The 17,484-nt window shown below is 42.8% G+C and overlaps 1 protein-coding gene across 1 annotated transcript; it reads right to left on the bottom strand.

Annotated features, from left to right (window-relative positions):
- Positions 1-11,911: 11,911 nt before the first annotated feature.
- On the bottom strand, positions 11,912-14,300 carry LOC119878869 (corticosteroid 11-beta-dehydrogenase isozyme 1-like). Its single transcript, XM_038589417.1, has 2 exons — positions 14,130-14,300; positions 11,912-12,469 (listed from the first exon to the last, which is right to left on the bottom strand). The coding sequence occupies exons 1-2, from the start codon at positions 14,266-14,268 to the stop codon at positions 12,249-12,251; spliced, it is 360 nt and encodes a 119-aa protein (XP_038445345.1). The 5' UTR covers positions 14,269-14,300; the 3' UTR covers positions 11,912-12,248.
- Between the last annotated feature and the right edge of the window lie 3,184 nt (positions 14,301-17,484).

Raw genomic sequence — 17,484 nt, forward strand, 5'->3', positions numbered from 1 at the left:
TGAGGGGAACTATAAAGAGCATTTAACTCATGCCCTAGTACTGGGTAGCTGGGACGCTAAGTCATTTGACTCACCTCCTAATACAATCTGAAGGACGGAGCAGAGGAGCGTTTCAAAGATCTACCCCTATGCCATGGCTAGTGCCTCCGGGAGCCAGCCAGGATGCCTTCCTGCTTACCCAACCCCAAACACTCTTAAACTAATCCATCTGCTTCCGTGTCTCCCCCTCTGAGCCTAGGGAAGCTTGGATGACCGAGCATCTTCCCCACCCCAGAGTCAGAGGTCCCCAATCTGGACACAAAAGCATCCTCCCTTCTCAGTTACCTTGGGCCCAGGCTCCAAACCAAGCAGCTCAGGAAAGCATTCCAGCTCCTGGGCAGATCTTGGCTCTGGTCTCAGATGGGGCAGGACAGCAGCTGAGTAAAATGCAAGCTCCTCAATCCATGGCTCTGGGCCCCCCTTAGCATTTCCCTTCTTGGGTACCGTCTTTCTTTTTGCACGGCAGCCTTGCTTGAAACAGGGAAACAGACAAAGCACAGTGCTAGCTCACCCCAGTTCCTCTCTCTTGCTCTCGGGTTACAATCTGAGTGGGGCCCCCGAGCCCTTGAGGCCTCTGGGGCTGGGCACAGGGAGCTCCTCCCATCTTTGGGCACCCACCAGCCACCCTTTCTCTGGCTAGTGCATTGGTGTGAGCTCTCAGTTGGTTGCAAATCAACGATCCCTTTCTAAAAGTAGACAAGGATGGGACTCTGGGTCACATCCAAACCTTGCAGTTTCTATGGGGAGGCAAACAGCTTTTTGACCATAGAAGAGACGTTCCCAGCATAGGTTTTCATGTATATCAGGTAGCTGTCTCTGTAAAGATTTTCTCTTTCCTCTGGTTACCTCTTCCCCAATCCCAAAGAGTTGTAAGGAGTTTCTGCTCTCTGAAGTACCCGGTGTCTTTTTCAGAATTCTGGAATGAGGCCAGCTCTGACTTTGCTCCTTTCTGAAGTAGTGCGGGGTAGGGGGTGTATGAAAAGGTGGTGGATGGATGGCAAGGGAATGAAAGGAGCCATAGCAGCAGAATCTCATAAAAAGAATTTCCAATTGACAAGAAATTTGGGTAAAAACTAGAAAGAACCGATCTCTGTGCATTAAAAAGAAGCTATTACAAATGATACGTCAGGAAATGCATAAGAAGGTGGAGGGGAAATTGCATTAGGACAAGTTAACTAAATAGCTTTGTAACCATGTGCAATCAGCTTGGTCTGTATGGTCCACTCAATACAGCTTCTGTGAATCCTACGTCTTGGCACATGTGAAGGCTATGACGGGACTTTTAAACAGTTGTGATAACGTGTATTTATTGACCTGTGGGAAGTATGTCACAATCTTCTCCAGTGCCTACTCCTTCCCCCGTTCTTTGAGGAGGAAGAAGACAAGGAGTAGGCAAGGGAAAAGCACAGAGGATGGATTCTCAGGCATTAGAGCCGAAGGCAAACAACATTCCTTCAGGATGAGAGACAAGAGCTCAAGATCCTGGAGCCTGACATACGGAGGCGAGAATCAGCAGAGGATAGAGACGCTGGGGAGTCCAACAGAGCAGAATAAGAAATTTTATTGGCACAGAAGAGAGAGAAGGTTCTGGTAGCTTAGGACACTGGAGTATAGAGATCATAACAGGAATTCCTATCGACCAACTTTTTGGACTCCATTAAAAATCAGAAAGGGGACGCCTCGGTGACTCAGCGGTTGAGTGTCTGCCTTCAGCTCAACGCCTGATCCTGGGGTCCTGGGATCGAGTCCCGCATGGGGCTCCCTGCAGGGAGCCTTCTTCTCCCTCTGCCTATGCCTCTCTCATGAATAATAAATGAAAACTTAAAAAAAAAATCAGAAAGAAGGGGCCTGGATGGCTCAGTGAGTTAAGCAGCTGCCTTCAGTTTGGGTCCTGATCTCAGGGTCCTGGAATCAAGCCCCACATCAGGCTCCCTGCTGAGTAGGGAGTCTGCTTCTTCCCTCTCCCTCTGCCTCCTCTACCCTGGTTATGTGCTCTCTCTCATGTGCTCTGTCTCTCTCTCTTTCAAATAAATAAAATCTTTTAAAAAGAATCAGAAAGAAACGTGTATGAAGATCAAAATCCCTTTTAGGGCAACATACTCAATGGGATACCACCCAATGATCTAGTGAAAGGTAAAAATGATTGCTTTTGTCTTCAGCCAAGAATTCTGAGAGCCTAAACAACACTAACTGTATTCACTACACTCTAATTCTGGAGATATTTGCTCCCTAGTAAAATTAGCTCATTTAATAGTGTTATCTTCTTTCTGAAACTGGCAATTTTCCTTCCTGGTTTAAACTGTCATTCCTTACCACAGCCTTGGTTAAACTGTCCCAAGTTATTTCATAGATGTCCTCCACATTCCACACTGAAATATCTTCCAGAGCCTTTTCTATATGTTTTTCATATTTCTATACTTACCTTACTTACCTTTAAAAAAATTTTTTTTTACATAAACTCTACACTCAGCATGGGGCTCAAACTCATGACCCTGAGGTCAAGCGTCACGCACTCTGCCGACTGAGCCAGCCAGACACCCTTCCTTTCTGATCTATTTTATATTCAGAACAATCTGTTGTTCATAACAGAGAATATTTAAATTGATGTAGTAATATTGAACCAAAACTGATCTCACCAAAGCCACTGACAGATTGCTGTCAGCCTGCTGTGCAGAGAGCATTTTAGGAGCACTCTCTGAAGACTGATAAGGCAAATTGATAGAAAGATGGGTCAAAAAACATTCAGATTTTCTTTTTTTCAGTTTGTAAAAATTCTAATATGATACCATTAGAATAACTTTATTTATTTATTTATTTATTTATTTATTTATTTATTTATTTATTTATTTATTTATTATTTATAAAGTAGGTTCCACACTCAGCAGGGAGCCTGACATGGAGCTTGAACTCCTGAGATCAAGACTTGAGCTGAGATCAAGAGTCAAGGATGCTTAACTGACTGAGCCACGCAGGTGCCCGTTTTATAGTTTTTTTTTTTAAATTACTCTCAAAGTAGAAAACAAACATCTTAATCTTACTCCCAAACGCAAATTTCATCTTTTTCACATTCCCTCCTAGTTTTTGTCTATATATACACCTTTTTAAAAAACGTATTTTAAGTGTAGTGAACCTATAATTATGCGTTTGTTTTTCCACTTGATACTATCTTTTTTTTTTCAGAGTTTTAGTTCTTTTTTGGCATTTTTTTTTTGGCATTTTTACCTTTTAGTGTCATCATATATTCCATAATGTTAAAGTACCACAATCTGTTTAATAATTTCCTTATTATTGAACAATAGCCATGTCAGGCTGACATTGCTTAGGATAATTATTAACCCCTGGTAAATACAATTTAATAGCCATAGAAAAATGAGCCTGAGTTATCATAACTTTCTGTAATTGCAATCATTAATTTAGAGCTGTGATAACTTTCGACCTTATAACAAGATTACTTTGTATATCACATCTTGGCACCTGCTTTTTAGGGCCCGTTGCTCAGTGGGAAGCATACTGCCTGAGTAGCAGCCTGGGGCGGAAGATCAGCAGGACCTCTCAGAAGTAGGGCTGCCTGGATTGGTAGCCTGGGTTTACCATTTGCTTCCTGTTTCGGCTTAGTAAATTAACCATCTTTGCATCTCTGGTTCCTCCTCTGTAAGATGGCAATAATGATCATACCTACTTGATGTGATTAATTTAGTATAACATTTAGGATGCGCTCAATAAACTAGCTGTCACTACTGTCATAGTAACATCTGCAATTTGGAGCATCTGCCCTTGTGACTTATCAGTGGTTATGACTAAACAGACTCTCGCTCAGACCTGCAGTTGTATGGAAATGAAGTAGTTCGGGCTGCAACAGTGTGTTTTATCTGATACCATTTCATAAGTATATCCAGAGACTAAAAAAAACATTTAAAAATAATCACTTTGAAAATTAATAAACATAAGGAACTTCTCCATCCATGGAATGATGGGAAAAGTTAAAATATGTAAGTTTTTTTAAAAAAGATTTATTTATTCCATGAGAGACACAGAATGAGAGAGAGAGAGAGAGAGGGAGAGGGAGAGGGAGAGGCAGAGACACAGGCAGAAGGAGAAGCAGCTCCCCGCAGGGAGCCTGATGCGGGATGAGCCTGATCCCAGGATCACACCTTGAGCGGAAGGCAGAGGCTCAAACGCTGAATCACACAGGTATCCCAAATATGTAAGTTTTTAAAACTCACCCAACTCAAGTCAACTGACGATGTTCTTTTACAAATATATATATATATATATATATATATATATCACACAATTGCATATGGAAGAAAAACACTTGATGTGCTTCACAGCGGTCCTTCAAATAAATGTCTTGTAGACCATTTTATTTTATATCAGACCAAAGAAAATGTGTTCTGCAATAAATGGGAACACAATAGCACCTACCATCATAGGGCTGTCTTGAGGATTCAATGAGTTTATATTCATGCAATAGAATAGTGCCTGAACATAGTAAGTCCTATGTTTGTTAATAAAGTGGAGTAAAAAACAAATTGTCCCCCATTGTAGGGAGTTTATTCTTAGATTCTGCATGATGTAGTTAATCAGTTGATTCATATGGAGATTATATAGAGAGATTTATTTTTATTTATATGGAGATTTTAGTCATTTCTAATTTTTTTAAATTTTATTTATTCATGAGTGACACACACACAGAGAAGCAGAGACATAGGCAGAGGGAGAAGCAAGCTCCATGCAGAGAGTCTGATGTGGGACTCAATCCCAGGACTCCAGGATCATGCCCTGAGCTGAAGGAAGATGCTCACCTGCTGAGCCACCCAGGTGTCCCTCATTTCTAATTTTTTAAACAGATTTTATTTACTTATTTATTTGACACACAGAGAGAAGTGGAGCACAAGCAGGGGGAGTGGCAGGCAGAGGGAGAGGGAGAAGCAGACTCCTTGCTGAGTAGGGAGCCCGACAAGGGACTTGATCCCAGGATCTTGGGACCAAGACTGGAGCCAAAGGCGGATGCCCAACTGACTGAGCCACCCAGGCACCCCTGTCATTTCTAATTTTTAACTTTACAAATAATACTGCAAATGAGCATCTTCAGGCAGGCAATTATGTGTGTGTGTTTTTTGTTTTGTTTTGTTTTTGTTTTTTTGTCTTTTGAAATACTTCCTGTAGGATAAAATCCAGGAGTGGGTATGCTGGAGCAGTTTCAAGAGGAAGCAGTTTAGTTCTGATGAGGAAGTTCTGCAGGAAGTGGGCAGGAAGGAACAGAGCTAGGATGTGGGTCACTGCTGGAGATGGCAAGGTTCTGAGAACCGCTGAGAGGTGAGGGACTCTCCCAACGACTAAGGTGCTATTGCTTGTAGGCAAAGACAGGGTGGTGGCGGGGAAAAGAATAATGGGCAGGAATCTGATGAAATGACTTTTAGATCCAGCTACACCTCTTCCTCAAAATGAAAAGTTGTTTTGTCCACCTGTTAAGCCTTTCCCAGTATTAGGGCCTAGGAGTCCTTTATTTCTCAAACATTAATCACATACCTTATTCATACCAAGATCTGTGTTCAGTATCAGGGATGCAACAATGAGTAAAAAGAAAATAAATACCTTCAAGTAGTTACAAAAGACCATTTTAAAGGTAGATTTAAAGCATAGTGAGCTAAAGTGATTGACAGATACAGAAATTATAGAGGCATGGGTGGGCGGTGGGAGAGCACCCATCCCAGCACTGTGGATAGGCCTGGGTGGAAGGAAGACACTTGTCCCTGAGGAGGTCAGGGCAGAGCTGAGTCTTGAAGGACAGGTAGGAGCTAAGCAGACAATAGGGAGAGTGAAGAGCAGTCTGGGCAGAGGAGATAGCATGGGCAAAGCCCTGGTGGGAATAAAAGGCTGCCTTCAGAGGACCGGCCATTCCTGGTCCTTGGGGAGTCAAAGGCAGGACAGGTGGTCTGAGACGTGGCGATGGAGGTAACCAAGGCCCTCGGACATCATTTTAAGAAGTTGGGTTTTCTTTATACCTTTTGGCTCTGCAAACATGCTCGTTTGCAGTGACCGCCTAGAATCTGCCTTGGTCTCCCCACTTCACATTGACCTTTCTTTCCCTCGGAGGCTCACAAGCACCCTGCTTTTAAGGGTGACCACTAGCTGTCGCTATTGAACAGATCTAGCTAAAAGCCAGTGGTTTAGGGCCTAGGCTGGCGGCTAGGGACCGGCGCCCTAAGCCTGATTCTCCGGGGTGAGGATGCGAACCGGCAGGAAGAAACCGCGGGCTCCAGGTCACCGGTCACCGGTGGGGGGGCTGCGGAAACCCTCGGGCTCCTGGCCCTGCGATAGCCTGTGCACCCTGCACTTCTATTGTCCCCCCCAGAGACTCCTATCTCCAAAGCCTCCCCAACTCAAACAGTTTGTTCATCTGGCACTTTTCTTTCTCTTTTTTTTTTAATTTTTAAATTTTTTTAAAGATTAATTAATTAATTAATTAATTAATTCATAGAAACACAGAGAGGGAGAGACACAGGCAGAGGGAGAAGCAGGCCCCATGCAGGGGGCCCAAGGTGGGACTCGATCCCAGGTCTCTAGCATCAGGCCCTGGGCTGAAGGCAGGTGCTAAACCACTGAGCCACCTGGGCTGCCCACCCCCCTTTTTTTTCTTTAAGAACTCATTTCCTAGCCACCCACTCCTTGATGAAGTGTTGGAATATAAGTGAGGTCCGGAGCCAACCACCAAGAAAGAATTCTTGAGCCGTCTTTGGTGCAAAATGGTGGTTTTAGTAAAGCGCAGGATTAGGACCCGTGGGCACCAAGAGCTACTGCCCCGGGCCTCTGAGGGTAGCTGATTGGATACCTGGGAGTTGGGAGGGGTCTGGGGAATTTTGGAAGCAAGGTTTCCAGAACCTTGAGGGGCCTAGCTATTGTTGGGAAAAAGTCACTTATTACCGTCTAATAAACCCTGAGTAATGAGACTCTTCAGATGTGTATCCTGGGCCGTGTGCTGGGGGATGATTGCCAGCAGGTATCTTGGGGGTTTAGAGATAAAGGAAATTTCTAAAGGAATTTTTATATGTTAAAGTAGACTTACAGGCTCCTGGGGGTTGGGCTAAGATTGCCTCGAGGCAGTTGAGTCCATAGAGGAAGGTCCCTCTGCCTGTTTCAGGGACTTGTGCATGTGCTGCCCTGGCTGGTGCCTGGTCCTCAGCTAGCCCCGTGTTCCCCCATCATCCTGTGGCTTTATTTATTTATTTATTTATTTATTTATTTATTTATTTATTTATGAGAGACACACAGAGAGAGAGAGAGAGAGAGGCAGAGACACAGGCAGAGGGAGAAGCAGGCTCCATGCAGGGAGCCTGACATGGGACTTGATCCCAGGACTCCAGGATCAGGCCCTGGGCAGAAGGCAGCGCTAAACCGCTGAGCCACCTGGGCTGCCCCATCCTGTGGCTTTACCTTTTGCTCTAGGTTCCTGTCCTCCTCACCCTATGTGTTCTGGATCCATATGGACCTAAATCTGCTTCTCCTGGCTTTTTTTTTTTTTTTTTTTTTAATTTTCCTGTAGGCATTAGCATCCTAAGTCCTGCTTTACCTTTTTGAAAATTCTTTCTTTTCTCATTGGCTCTGTCCCTGTCCCTGGTTCCCCCCTACCTCCTCCTTAAAAACTGGAGAATTTAGACACGTTCTAAGTCTAACTAGAGAACTTCTAACAGCTAGAGAAGTTACATTAAGAATTGCCTAGGGGGGAGCATGGAAGGGGTATCTTGATTTTCCTGAGCATTGTCCATGAACTGGTGACCCTGTGGTGCAGGATCTAAGAGTACTGAGATGTTGACAGGGAAGTGGAGTTGCTGGAGTCATCGTGAGACAGGATGAGCACCGCATCAAGGCGGGCAATGTGTTTTTCTGCTCCCTTGATACTGCAAATTAGTTTGGTTTGCATACTTCCCTGGAGAAATTAAGGGATACTTCCGGGACTTGATTAGCATATGTTCCCCAGTGCTCTAGGCTGGGCACTAATGAAGAAGAATGTGGGTCCTTGGCAAATTCTTCGGACAGCTGGCATTGTGGGGGGGGGGGTGAGGGGGTGGAGTGGGGGTGGGGAGGATGGATTCTATCCTACATGTGGCCCCCTGAAAGGTGAATGGGGGCTGACCCTGAACCACGGGTGCTTGCTGATGCTCTAACCTATGGCTGGCTAGAAGCATAACATACACTGACCTCTTTCTCTAACATGGCTTTAGAGCCATGGTCTCTGGCATGTCAGAGGAGTGACTGGATGTGGGGAGAAGACAGTACAATTTCTATTTATTTTTAATCTTGTCTTTTCATGATGTTTATTTTTGTATACACTTCATGTTAGTAAATATTACTGTGTATCTGTTAGAAATCTCTACGCCTAATCATTTTTTAATAATGAAGTATGTGATCAAAAGCTTTGGCAGCTACTACTCTGGAGAAATTTTTGAAGCTTGCCATGGACTCTGGGGGTGGGTTTGCAACACTGGCCTAGAGCGGTCCAGCCATGGAGAAAGGCCCAGCCTGGATGAACAGATGTGGTGGCGAGGTGGGAATTAACTGTCCCTGAGAGAGAACTCTCCAGGAACAGCAGATGGGATGACTCCCCTGTGCCAATGTGAGTCATTGCCTCTGAGGTCACCTCAGGGCTCCCTGCTACCTCTTGTCCAGGGTCTTCCATGACACTTTTTACTGGAGAGAGGGAATTGTAGTTTCTCAAAGTGAAGTTTGGAGAGGCGGGAGCCTAGGATGTTCTGCAGCATGGGGGTAGCTGGGACTAAATTAGGCCTTGCAGATGGTCAGTGGGACTGGGTCCTGTCATCATGGTCAGGAACCTGGCATCTTAGGAATGGTGTCCTTCCGCTCTGTGTATTTCTTTGCATTTGTCATGATTTACACTTGTGACAAACACTTCTGCTTGCCTAACAGAGCCCCAATTTCGTGGAGGGTGTGACAATGTGCTCAGCTGAAAGCTCCATTTCTCAACCTCTCCTGAGGGGATGGATGGTCACACGACAAGATGCGAGTTGAAGTCCTAGATGGGGCTTCCCAGTTTGTTCTATATCAGGGTGCAGATTCAGCTGCTGTGCATGCTTTGCCCTTCACGTTCCTCTTTTCCTTTCCTGAAACACAGCATGATGCTGAGGTAGACCAGCTGTCTTGTACTCCACGGTGATGAGGAGGAGGATGGTTAGTTGAGTGGAAAGACAGAAGTTAACCTGGCTTCCTGACACCCTGGTCTGCTCCTCCCAGACTTTTTGTTATGGGAGGAGAAGTAATTTCTACTTGATTGAGCCACTGTCAGTGGGGTTTTCTGCTACTCCCAGGGGAATGCTGTGCTAGCGAACACGAAAGTCGATTTCAGGACTCGCACACAGGTAAGGCCATGGACGTCATGCAAAATGCTGACACCCTGAGAATCCAGAATGTGGGCATCCTCTGTCTTTGGGAGCCCTTGTTCCCCTAGCTTGCCCAGCAATGGTAGAAAGAAGCTGCCTGTTACTTTCAAGTCCTTGGAGGAGAGAAGCATTTGATCTGGGCCTTTAAGAATAACTAATTCTGTCAAGAATGTGGAATTGGAAAGTCAGGGTGGTGTGCTGGAGCAGGCTGTACAGGTTTGAAAGAGCTGATGGTGCCGTTTCTCTTCTATTACACATTCAGTGATGTGACCTGGTGGCTTGAAATCGACCACAGTGAGAGCATTTACATCGAGGAAGCAGGCAAATATTACAAATTAGGGCTTTTCTCTCTCTCTCTCTCTCTCTCTCTCTTTCTGGTCAGCCAGTTGTTAAACATTTACCAACACACCCTTGGAAAGACCAAAGGTTTAGTTTATTCGTTACCTAAATATTGTTACACACCTTCTCTTGCTTTCCCCATAGGTGAACAGAATCAGGGAGCAGCTGATTTATACTAAACATAGGCTGAAGTCTTAATGTGTCTTTAAGTCTAAAGAGAACCCTAAAAGTTCAGGTTGAAGGCAAAACTAATTGGAAGCTGACTCTGGCTGTAAATTTGTCATTTAGTCCCGCTCCTGTCTCAGCAGTTACCTCCTTTTCTCCTGATCAGCCTCCTGCCCTCATCCTGTTGCAAGCCTGGCTTCTTGCCCCATCTGTGTCGTGTGCAGAACATGGGACTGGCACAGCAGTTATCACCTACATCCAGACACTTCATGATCTCTGATCCAGCACTAGCAATGCATGTGTGTTAGTCAGAATGCCATATAGTCAGAAATCTAACTTCACTTTTTGGGTCTATTTTCTTTCTTTTCTTTTTTTCTTTTTCTTCTTTTTTTTCTTTTCTTTTCTTTTCTTTCTTTTCTTTTCTTTTCTTTTCTTTTCTTTCTTTCTTTCTTTCTTTCTTTCTTTCTTTCTTTCTTTCTTTCTTTCTTTCTTTCTTCTTTCTTTCTTTCTTTCTTTCCTTCTTTCTTTCAAGATTTTATTTATTTGAGAGAGAGAGAGAGCAAGAGAAAGCATGAGCAGGGGAGAGGGAGAAGCAGACTTCCCACTGAGCAGGGAGCCCAACATGGGGCTCTATCCCAGGACCCCGGGATCATGACCTGGGCTGAAGGCAGACACTTAACTGACTGAGCCACCCATGCACCCCTTGGGTCTATTTACTTGCACCTAGGTGCAGTCAGGTCTTTCTTGCTCCCTAGCACTGAGCATAGTCTGGAGAGAATCTCTTTCTAAGAAAAGCCCAGCTATACTCACCCTCAGATCTAGCTCCTTGTCCATGTGGCTGGCAGGCTTAATGGATTCCAGTCTGTTCTGCTGCCTGGACGTTTAGAGTAAGAGATGGGAAAAGGAAATTTCCCTTGCATTTCCAAGCCCATGTCTTGTGTCCTAGTATCTCTTCCCATGGAAGCCCTACATTTTGGGATGTTGCGTTCATGCTGGATATATCCCATCTGTGCCCCCAGAACACTCTCCATTCTTTCCTACCCTGCTGTCCATGAGGAAGCTGACCTGTGTGGTTTATATGAATCTGCTCCCTTGTCCCTCTGTTTAGATAATAGAAAATATTAGCAAGAAATTGAAGGGAGGGAGGAGAGTGAGGCTGGGTGTTTATTCCCCAAGATCCCTCCTACATGGTCCTAGGTGGGCTAGTGGCATCCCATAACTGAATATCATAGCTCCTGTTCTGTGATGCTTTCCAAATAGTTTCTATCTCTGGGTTCTCATAACCATTCTTTTTGTCCCTGAGGTGGGACTAGCCTCGAGATACTACCTTATGTGATTGCCCAATAACCTTATCCACACTTTGAATAAATAATCCCCTTTTTAAATAAAGTCTACTAAAATGATCTAATTTGCCATCTCTGACCTGTTCAGGAGCTAACCAATATAGGGCTTTGCTCATTTGTTAATATAGTTGATTTCTGTTTCCTGTTTGGTTGTAGTCAGGTGATGCCTGACACATGCTTGATAAATGTTTGTTGAATGAATAAATGACTAAATGTGTAAGTGGGAGGATTAAGCTCCATCCCCTTCTCTCCAGACTTCTAATATACCATTGAAAGCTCACATGTAAAGTATAGATGCTTGATGCAGCCTGAGCTCAATAAACATGTGTAGGTTCTCTGGCTCCAGTTAACAGGGATTTCCACATCCATGGGTTTGCCCTAATGATTTATACCCACCCAGGTGTTCTCCTTCCCAGAGAAGCAATGTAAAATAATATAAAGAGTATCTGAAATATATAATAAGGTATGGACATGATGTCCACTAAATGAAGAGTAGGGTGATTTCTTTAACTCAAGAACAGAAAAGTTTCCGACCACAAAATACGAAATGAACACTGAAAATTTTCACTTGTATAGATCATGGTTTTAAAGGAGCCATACTGAATGAACTGAACTTAGAGCTACTAATTATGAATTTATAAAGTTGATATGACCTTTATTATAATTAATATTGTATTAATCATAATATTATATATGAGGTAAATTTGATAGAACTATTTTTTAATCGTACCTCTGGTTACTATCATTTTCATGACCACAGGTTGCAGTGGTTCATGACATTCATTATAATTACATTTCCACTGTGCAAGTGTTAGAGGAACTCCTTCAAATTGTGAGATGTGATGTGTGACTTCCAACTCTCTGGGGACACTCATTTGTCTCTCCGGGGAGATACCTTCATGGATGGAGCTCAGGTAATATCAGGATGAACAGTCCCTTCCCATGCCGCATCCTAAGGAAGTGCTTAGTTGTTTATAAATTTGTCCAGTTTATAACTTCTTAATGACAAGAATTCCAGGATCTTCCTCCCTGGATTTCCCAGTAGGAAAGCTGTCCAGACTGAGTTGTCATAGTACACTTCCTCTTGGCGCAGAGCTCCCCCTTTGATGATCTCCAGGGCACATTCTTCCTTTGAAGATGCTCCTACTGTGCTGAGTATCCCAGAAACGGCCTTCATGGCTGTGTCTGTAGAAATGAGAGAAGAGTGTGGTTATCCAAGACCAGTAGAGTCTACAAGGTGGAGGGTCTGTAGACAGCAACAGCTTAGCTGTTAGGGGCTGTTTGCCTGTGCTTGCTCTACAAGGCCTACAGGCCGTCTCAGAAGACTGGGTACATTTAGGGCCCACTCTGCAAAGAGAGGCTTAGAGTTAATGTGGGCCCTGTCTTCCTGGATGAAGATTTGGGGGGCAGTTAAAGGTGATGGAGAGATTTAAATCATGCTTCTCTCTTGTGCGTTTTGGATGGGATGAAAGAGTAATATGGAGGAGCAGAATGAGTATAGAAGCTAATGGAAAGTATCAGTGGGTAAAGCCAAGTGCTGTATGATAATGATTTACTAGCTTGTAAAAGGAGGATATGGACAAGAATCCAGGCCTTTGTTTCTGTCAACACAAACCACTTTCATTTGGAAGGAAAGTTAGTTATCTCTTCCAAATTTCCATGTCCTTTTTGCACAGCTTCTTTTTCTTTTTCTATCCTTGTTTCATTATGTGTCTTTCTTTCTCTCTTGTTCAAGAACAACCACTCAATTGACTCAATTACTCTTTAAATAAAGTTTTCTCATTGTACCTATTCTAGATAAACTTGCATTTGGACTTACAGAAAAGTTGTAAAACTTGTGCAGAATATTCCCTTGTAGCCTTCACTCTGCTTCCCCTAATTATAACGTCACACATAAGCACTGTACTATTGTCAGTGTACAATATATTTGGGACAAATTTACTAACTAAAACACAGACCTTATTTTGTTCACTAACAACCTTTTTGTGTTTGAGGGTCTTAGCCAGGATTACACTTAGTAGTAATTTCTTCTTATTTTCTCTCCAGTCTGTGACAGTTCTTCATTCTTTCCTTGTCCTTCATGGGCTTGACAGTTTTGAAGAGTATTATTAATCAACTGTTTTGTAGAATGTCAGTTTGGGTTTGTCCATTTCTCTCTCTTTTTAAAAAAAAATTTTTTTTTAAATTTTTAAGTAATTTCTACACCCAACATGGTACTCAAACTTACTACCCCGAGATCAAGGGCCTCATGCTCTACCGGCTGAGCCAGCCAGGTGCCTCTGTCCATCTCCCTCTGCTGACTAGATTGAGATTATGCCTTTTTGGCAAGAATATCACAAAAATGATACTGTGTCCTTCTCAGTGCATCATGTCAAAGGGTTATGAGGGGTGCCTGACCGGCTCAGTCAATAGAACATGCAATTCTTGATCTTGGGGTTGTAAGTTTGAGCCTCATATTGGGTTTAGAGATTATTCATGAAGAAGAAAAAGGTTCATGATATCAATATGTCTTATTACAGGTGATGATATTAAGAATAAGAAACTTGTACTTGATAAGCCTCAAAGAGGAAAGTAGTGGCCATCGAGTGTTCCTGAGGATGTAAAGAATAGGGTCAAGTGATGAGTCTGGTGTCACTCAGCACACTTGGTGGTCAGAATGGAAAGAAGGGTCAAAGAATAGTCAGAGGCTCCACTAGTGACAGAAGTGCTTCGTTAAATGGAGACTTGTGCTTTTGCTGGTTTTTAGTGCCTTACACATGAGTCAAAGAGTTCAGCACCTTCTTTGCCCACAATGGTAAGGAAGGCAGTCATCTGCAGGCTGTTTATTCCACTCTCTTCACCTTACCTGTGTTTATGAGGCCGAGGATACAGAGAGTGATCGACACATTGACCTTGGTCACTGAATGTTCCATCCTGACAGAGGAGAAAAATCCGTCCAGAGCAAATTTGCTTGCAGAATAGGGTGCAACAAGTGGAGAAGACATTTTCCCTAAATAATAAGGAAATGGGTTAAGAAGATGACCCATTTTAGCTTCTACAGAGATGATCTTTGCTTTATCTGTAGTAGGATTTGTAACCCCTGTGGAGTCCTTTTACCCTTTGAGACATAGTTTCCTCTTTACTCCTATGAGATTATCATGCTGTGTTGAATTTCTTTTTTTTTTTTTTTAATATTTTTTTTCAATTTTTATTTATTTATGATAGTCACAGAGAGAGAGAGAGAGGCAGAGACACAGGCAGAGGGAGAAGCAGGCTCCATGCACCGGGAGCCCGACGTGGGATTCGATCCCGGGTCTCCAGGATCGCGCCCTGGGCCAAAGGCAGGCGCCAAACCGCTGCGCCACCCAGGGATCCCCTGTGTTGAATTTCTGAAAGAAAAAAAGATTATTAAGGTATCAAAGAAACTCTCCTTGAAGAGATTGAGGTGGGAGGTGGGGTGGGCTACAGGAAAATCTTCTCTGAAGAGAGATTGGTTAGATTTTAATAAAGGTGGTAAATAAATGACCATAAAAGAGCCATGTAATCCCACAACTGCTAACTCTGCTACCTCTGAACCCAAGAATGCTGAGATCCGAAGGTTTGGGCAAGAGCTCTCTGCCAACATAGCAACCTATTATTGATTTTTCTTTCTATACAAGCGAAATGAAAATCCCTGCCTTTTTTTCTGCTTCTGCGTCTGCCTTCAGCTTGGGCCATGATCTTGGTGTCCTGGGATCAAGCCCCACATTGAGCTCCCTGCTTAGTGGGGAGTCTACTTCTCCTTCTCCCTCTGCCCCTCTCCTGCACATGCTCTCTCTTTGTCACTCTCCCTCTCTCTCAAATAAATAAATGAATGAATAATCTTAAAACAAAAAACAAAAAGAAAAAAACCCCTGCTTTTCTTACTTTCATCATCCTGGTTAATTCTCAGCCAGTTTTTGGGAGGACATGTGGACATCTGCTTAATAGGATAACCTATTCATTATAACCCTTTCTAAAGGGAGGGATTAGAAATGGCTTGAGACCTTAGACTCTGCTGATCAAAGAGTTATAACAGTTACTTTAGGATTTTTGTCTGCTAATTCTAAAATAAGGTCTTTTAAGGAATGTTCTCCATTGATTGCTTTTCCTCCTGAGTATCAGTCATATTTCCTATTCTTGTATGTAGAGAACTTTGCTGTGTATTCTTGATATTGTGAATGATGCTTGTAGAGCCTCTGGATTCTGACATATTCCTCCAAAGAATATTGATTTTTTTTTCATGTGGGCATTTAACTTGGCTGAAACCCTGTGTCTCTTGCAGCAGGGTTCAGCTAAAATATCCGTTGAATTATTTAATCTTATTTGGGCTTCTTGGTATCTACACTGCCTATGAGTGGTGTAATTTAGGGGACAAACAGATTTTGGAAGAGTCTGTATATAGAATTTGGTATTCTTCCCCTGTGGCTCGTTCCTTTCCAGGGTGTCCCCCTCCACTTTCTGGCTGCTACAGAAACCCTAAACTCTTCTTTCTGGTTCTTCAAGGTAGTAGATGGCATTGTGTTGACTGTGGCCTGCCTTTAGGCATAAGCTGTAAAATTGGGAAACTCACCTAGTGTCAGTTCCCCCTTTCAAGTATCAACAAGACTCCAGTTTTTGTCAGCTTTTGCCTTTTCTCCCCATTGCCTTCAATGGTTGTTTTCCATATTTTGTCCAAAGTTTGATCTAATGCAGGCTGATCTGTTAGATACCACTCTGCCCTTATTGGAACTGGAAACTTGTGGGCGACCACGGACTAGCTGGAGTAACTGAACCAAACCAGGCCTCGACTTGCAATCCCTCATTCACTCAAAAGGCTCAGGAGCCTAAAGGGTGAATAGTTGGTTGACGCTTGAGAAAGGGCTTGAGCAATGGTTTTCAGAGCTGGCTTGTGCAGTGATCGCCCACATAACACATTAGATACAATGTATTATGGCCTCGCCATAAAGTTGAATAGGGGTCTGTGCTGTCCTTGCTGGTCTGTTAACCATATCTAATATTTCTTTGAGGTATGTACATCTGGAGCAACAAGCTTATCTATTTACCAAGGTCTTCTGGCACCAGTGGGTCTGTCTTGCATGCTGATAAAGGGGAACCTTGGAGGGTTTCACAAACATGCTAAGAAACAGATACTTCTTTGTCTTTGTTTTGCTTATGCTATATAATCTTGTAGAACCTTGAATAAAGCTGGCACTGCTTGGACATCATCCACTGTGTCCCCTCCTGTCCCCATCTCTTTACTTTCTTTTATTTTCCTCATCCTCTTACCCTCGGGATCCTGATCGTGTTGCCGCAGAGCACACAACAGAAACTCTATAAATTCTTAAATGAAATTTCTTGCCAAATCAATGAAAAAAGAATGACTTAATCAATAAAGATGCTGGGAAAGTTGGTTAAGTCAGTGGCAAAAATTGTTAGTTCCTTGTTCTATATCATATATCCCCAAAATTCTAGATGGAAAATATGGCAGATGTTGTCTACCCAATATCCATTTCCCCCTTTTTGATAATAGAATTAGATTTTTTTTCTCAGAGCAGAAGTGTGTTGAGATAAAAATATTTATTTCCTCAAGATTCCCTTGCTCGTTTGTGAGGCCAAGTAATCTAGTTCTAGCCAGTGAGAAATCCTATAGATGGGGTCTCCAGGAAAGATACTGATTTCCTGCTGAAATAGGTAGATTCAGGTGGCATGTACCTTTTACATTTTGCCTTTCTTCTTTAATTCTAAAAGTACTTCAGATGTGATGCCTACAATTGCAGTGATCATTTGTGAACTTGAGGAAAACCTACATATTAAGGATTATAGCACGGAAATGTGGAATGAGCTTGGATTCTTTAAGATATAATAAGTCCACCAAACAAACTTTGAACTTATTACCTGAGAAAAAGTAAGCCCTATTTAGTGTTAAGTGATTGTAATTGGACTTTTTGTTATATGTGCAGCAGAATGCATCTTCTGACTGATAAAAAATAATTCAATCAGGAAAGAAGATACTATAGGTGAATATTTATCATATCCGTATTATAAAGGATCATTCTAACAGAAAAGTAAAAAAAAATGTGAAAAAAGCAAAGAATACTTGATAATACAAAATGTAAACTTCTGTAGTGAAAGCAATAACTATAATAACATCATTATAACAGTAAAAGGTAAATGAAAAACTAGAAAACAATTTGGAACATAGTGGACAAAAGATTAATATC

Source organism: Canis lupus, unplaced genomic scaffold (genome assembly GCF_011100685.1).
Source record: "Canis lupus familiaris isolate Mischka breed German Shepherd unplaced genomic scaffold, alternate assembly UU_Cfam_GSD_1.0 chrUn_S2017H2216, whole genome shotgun sequence".
NCBI classification, from domain to species: domain Eukaryota; kingdom Metazoa; phylum Chordata; class Mammalia; order Carnivora; family Canidae; genus Canis; species Canis lupus.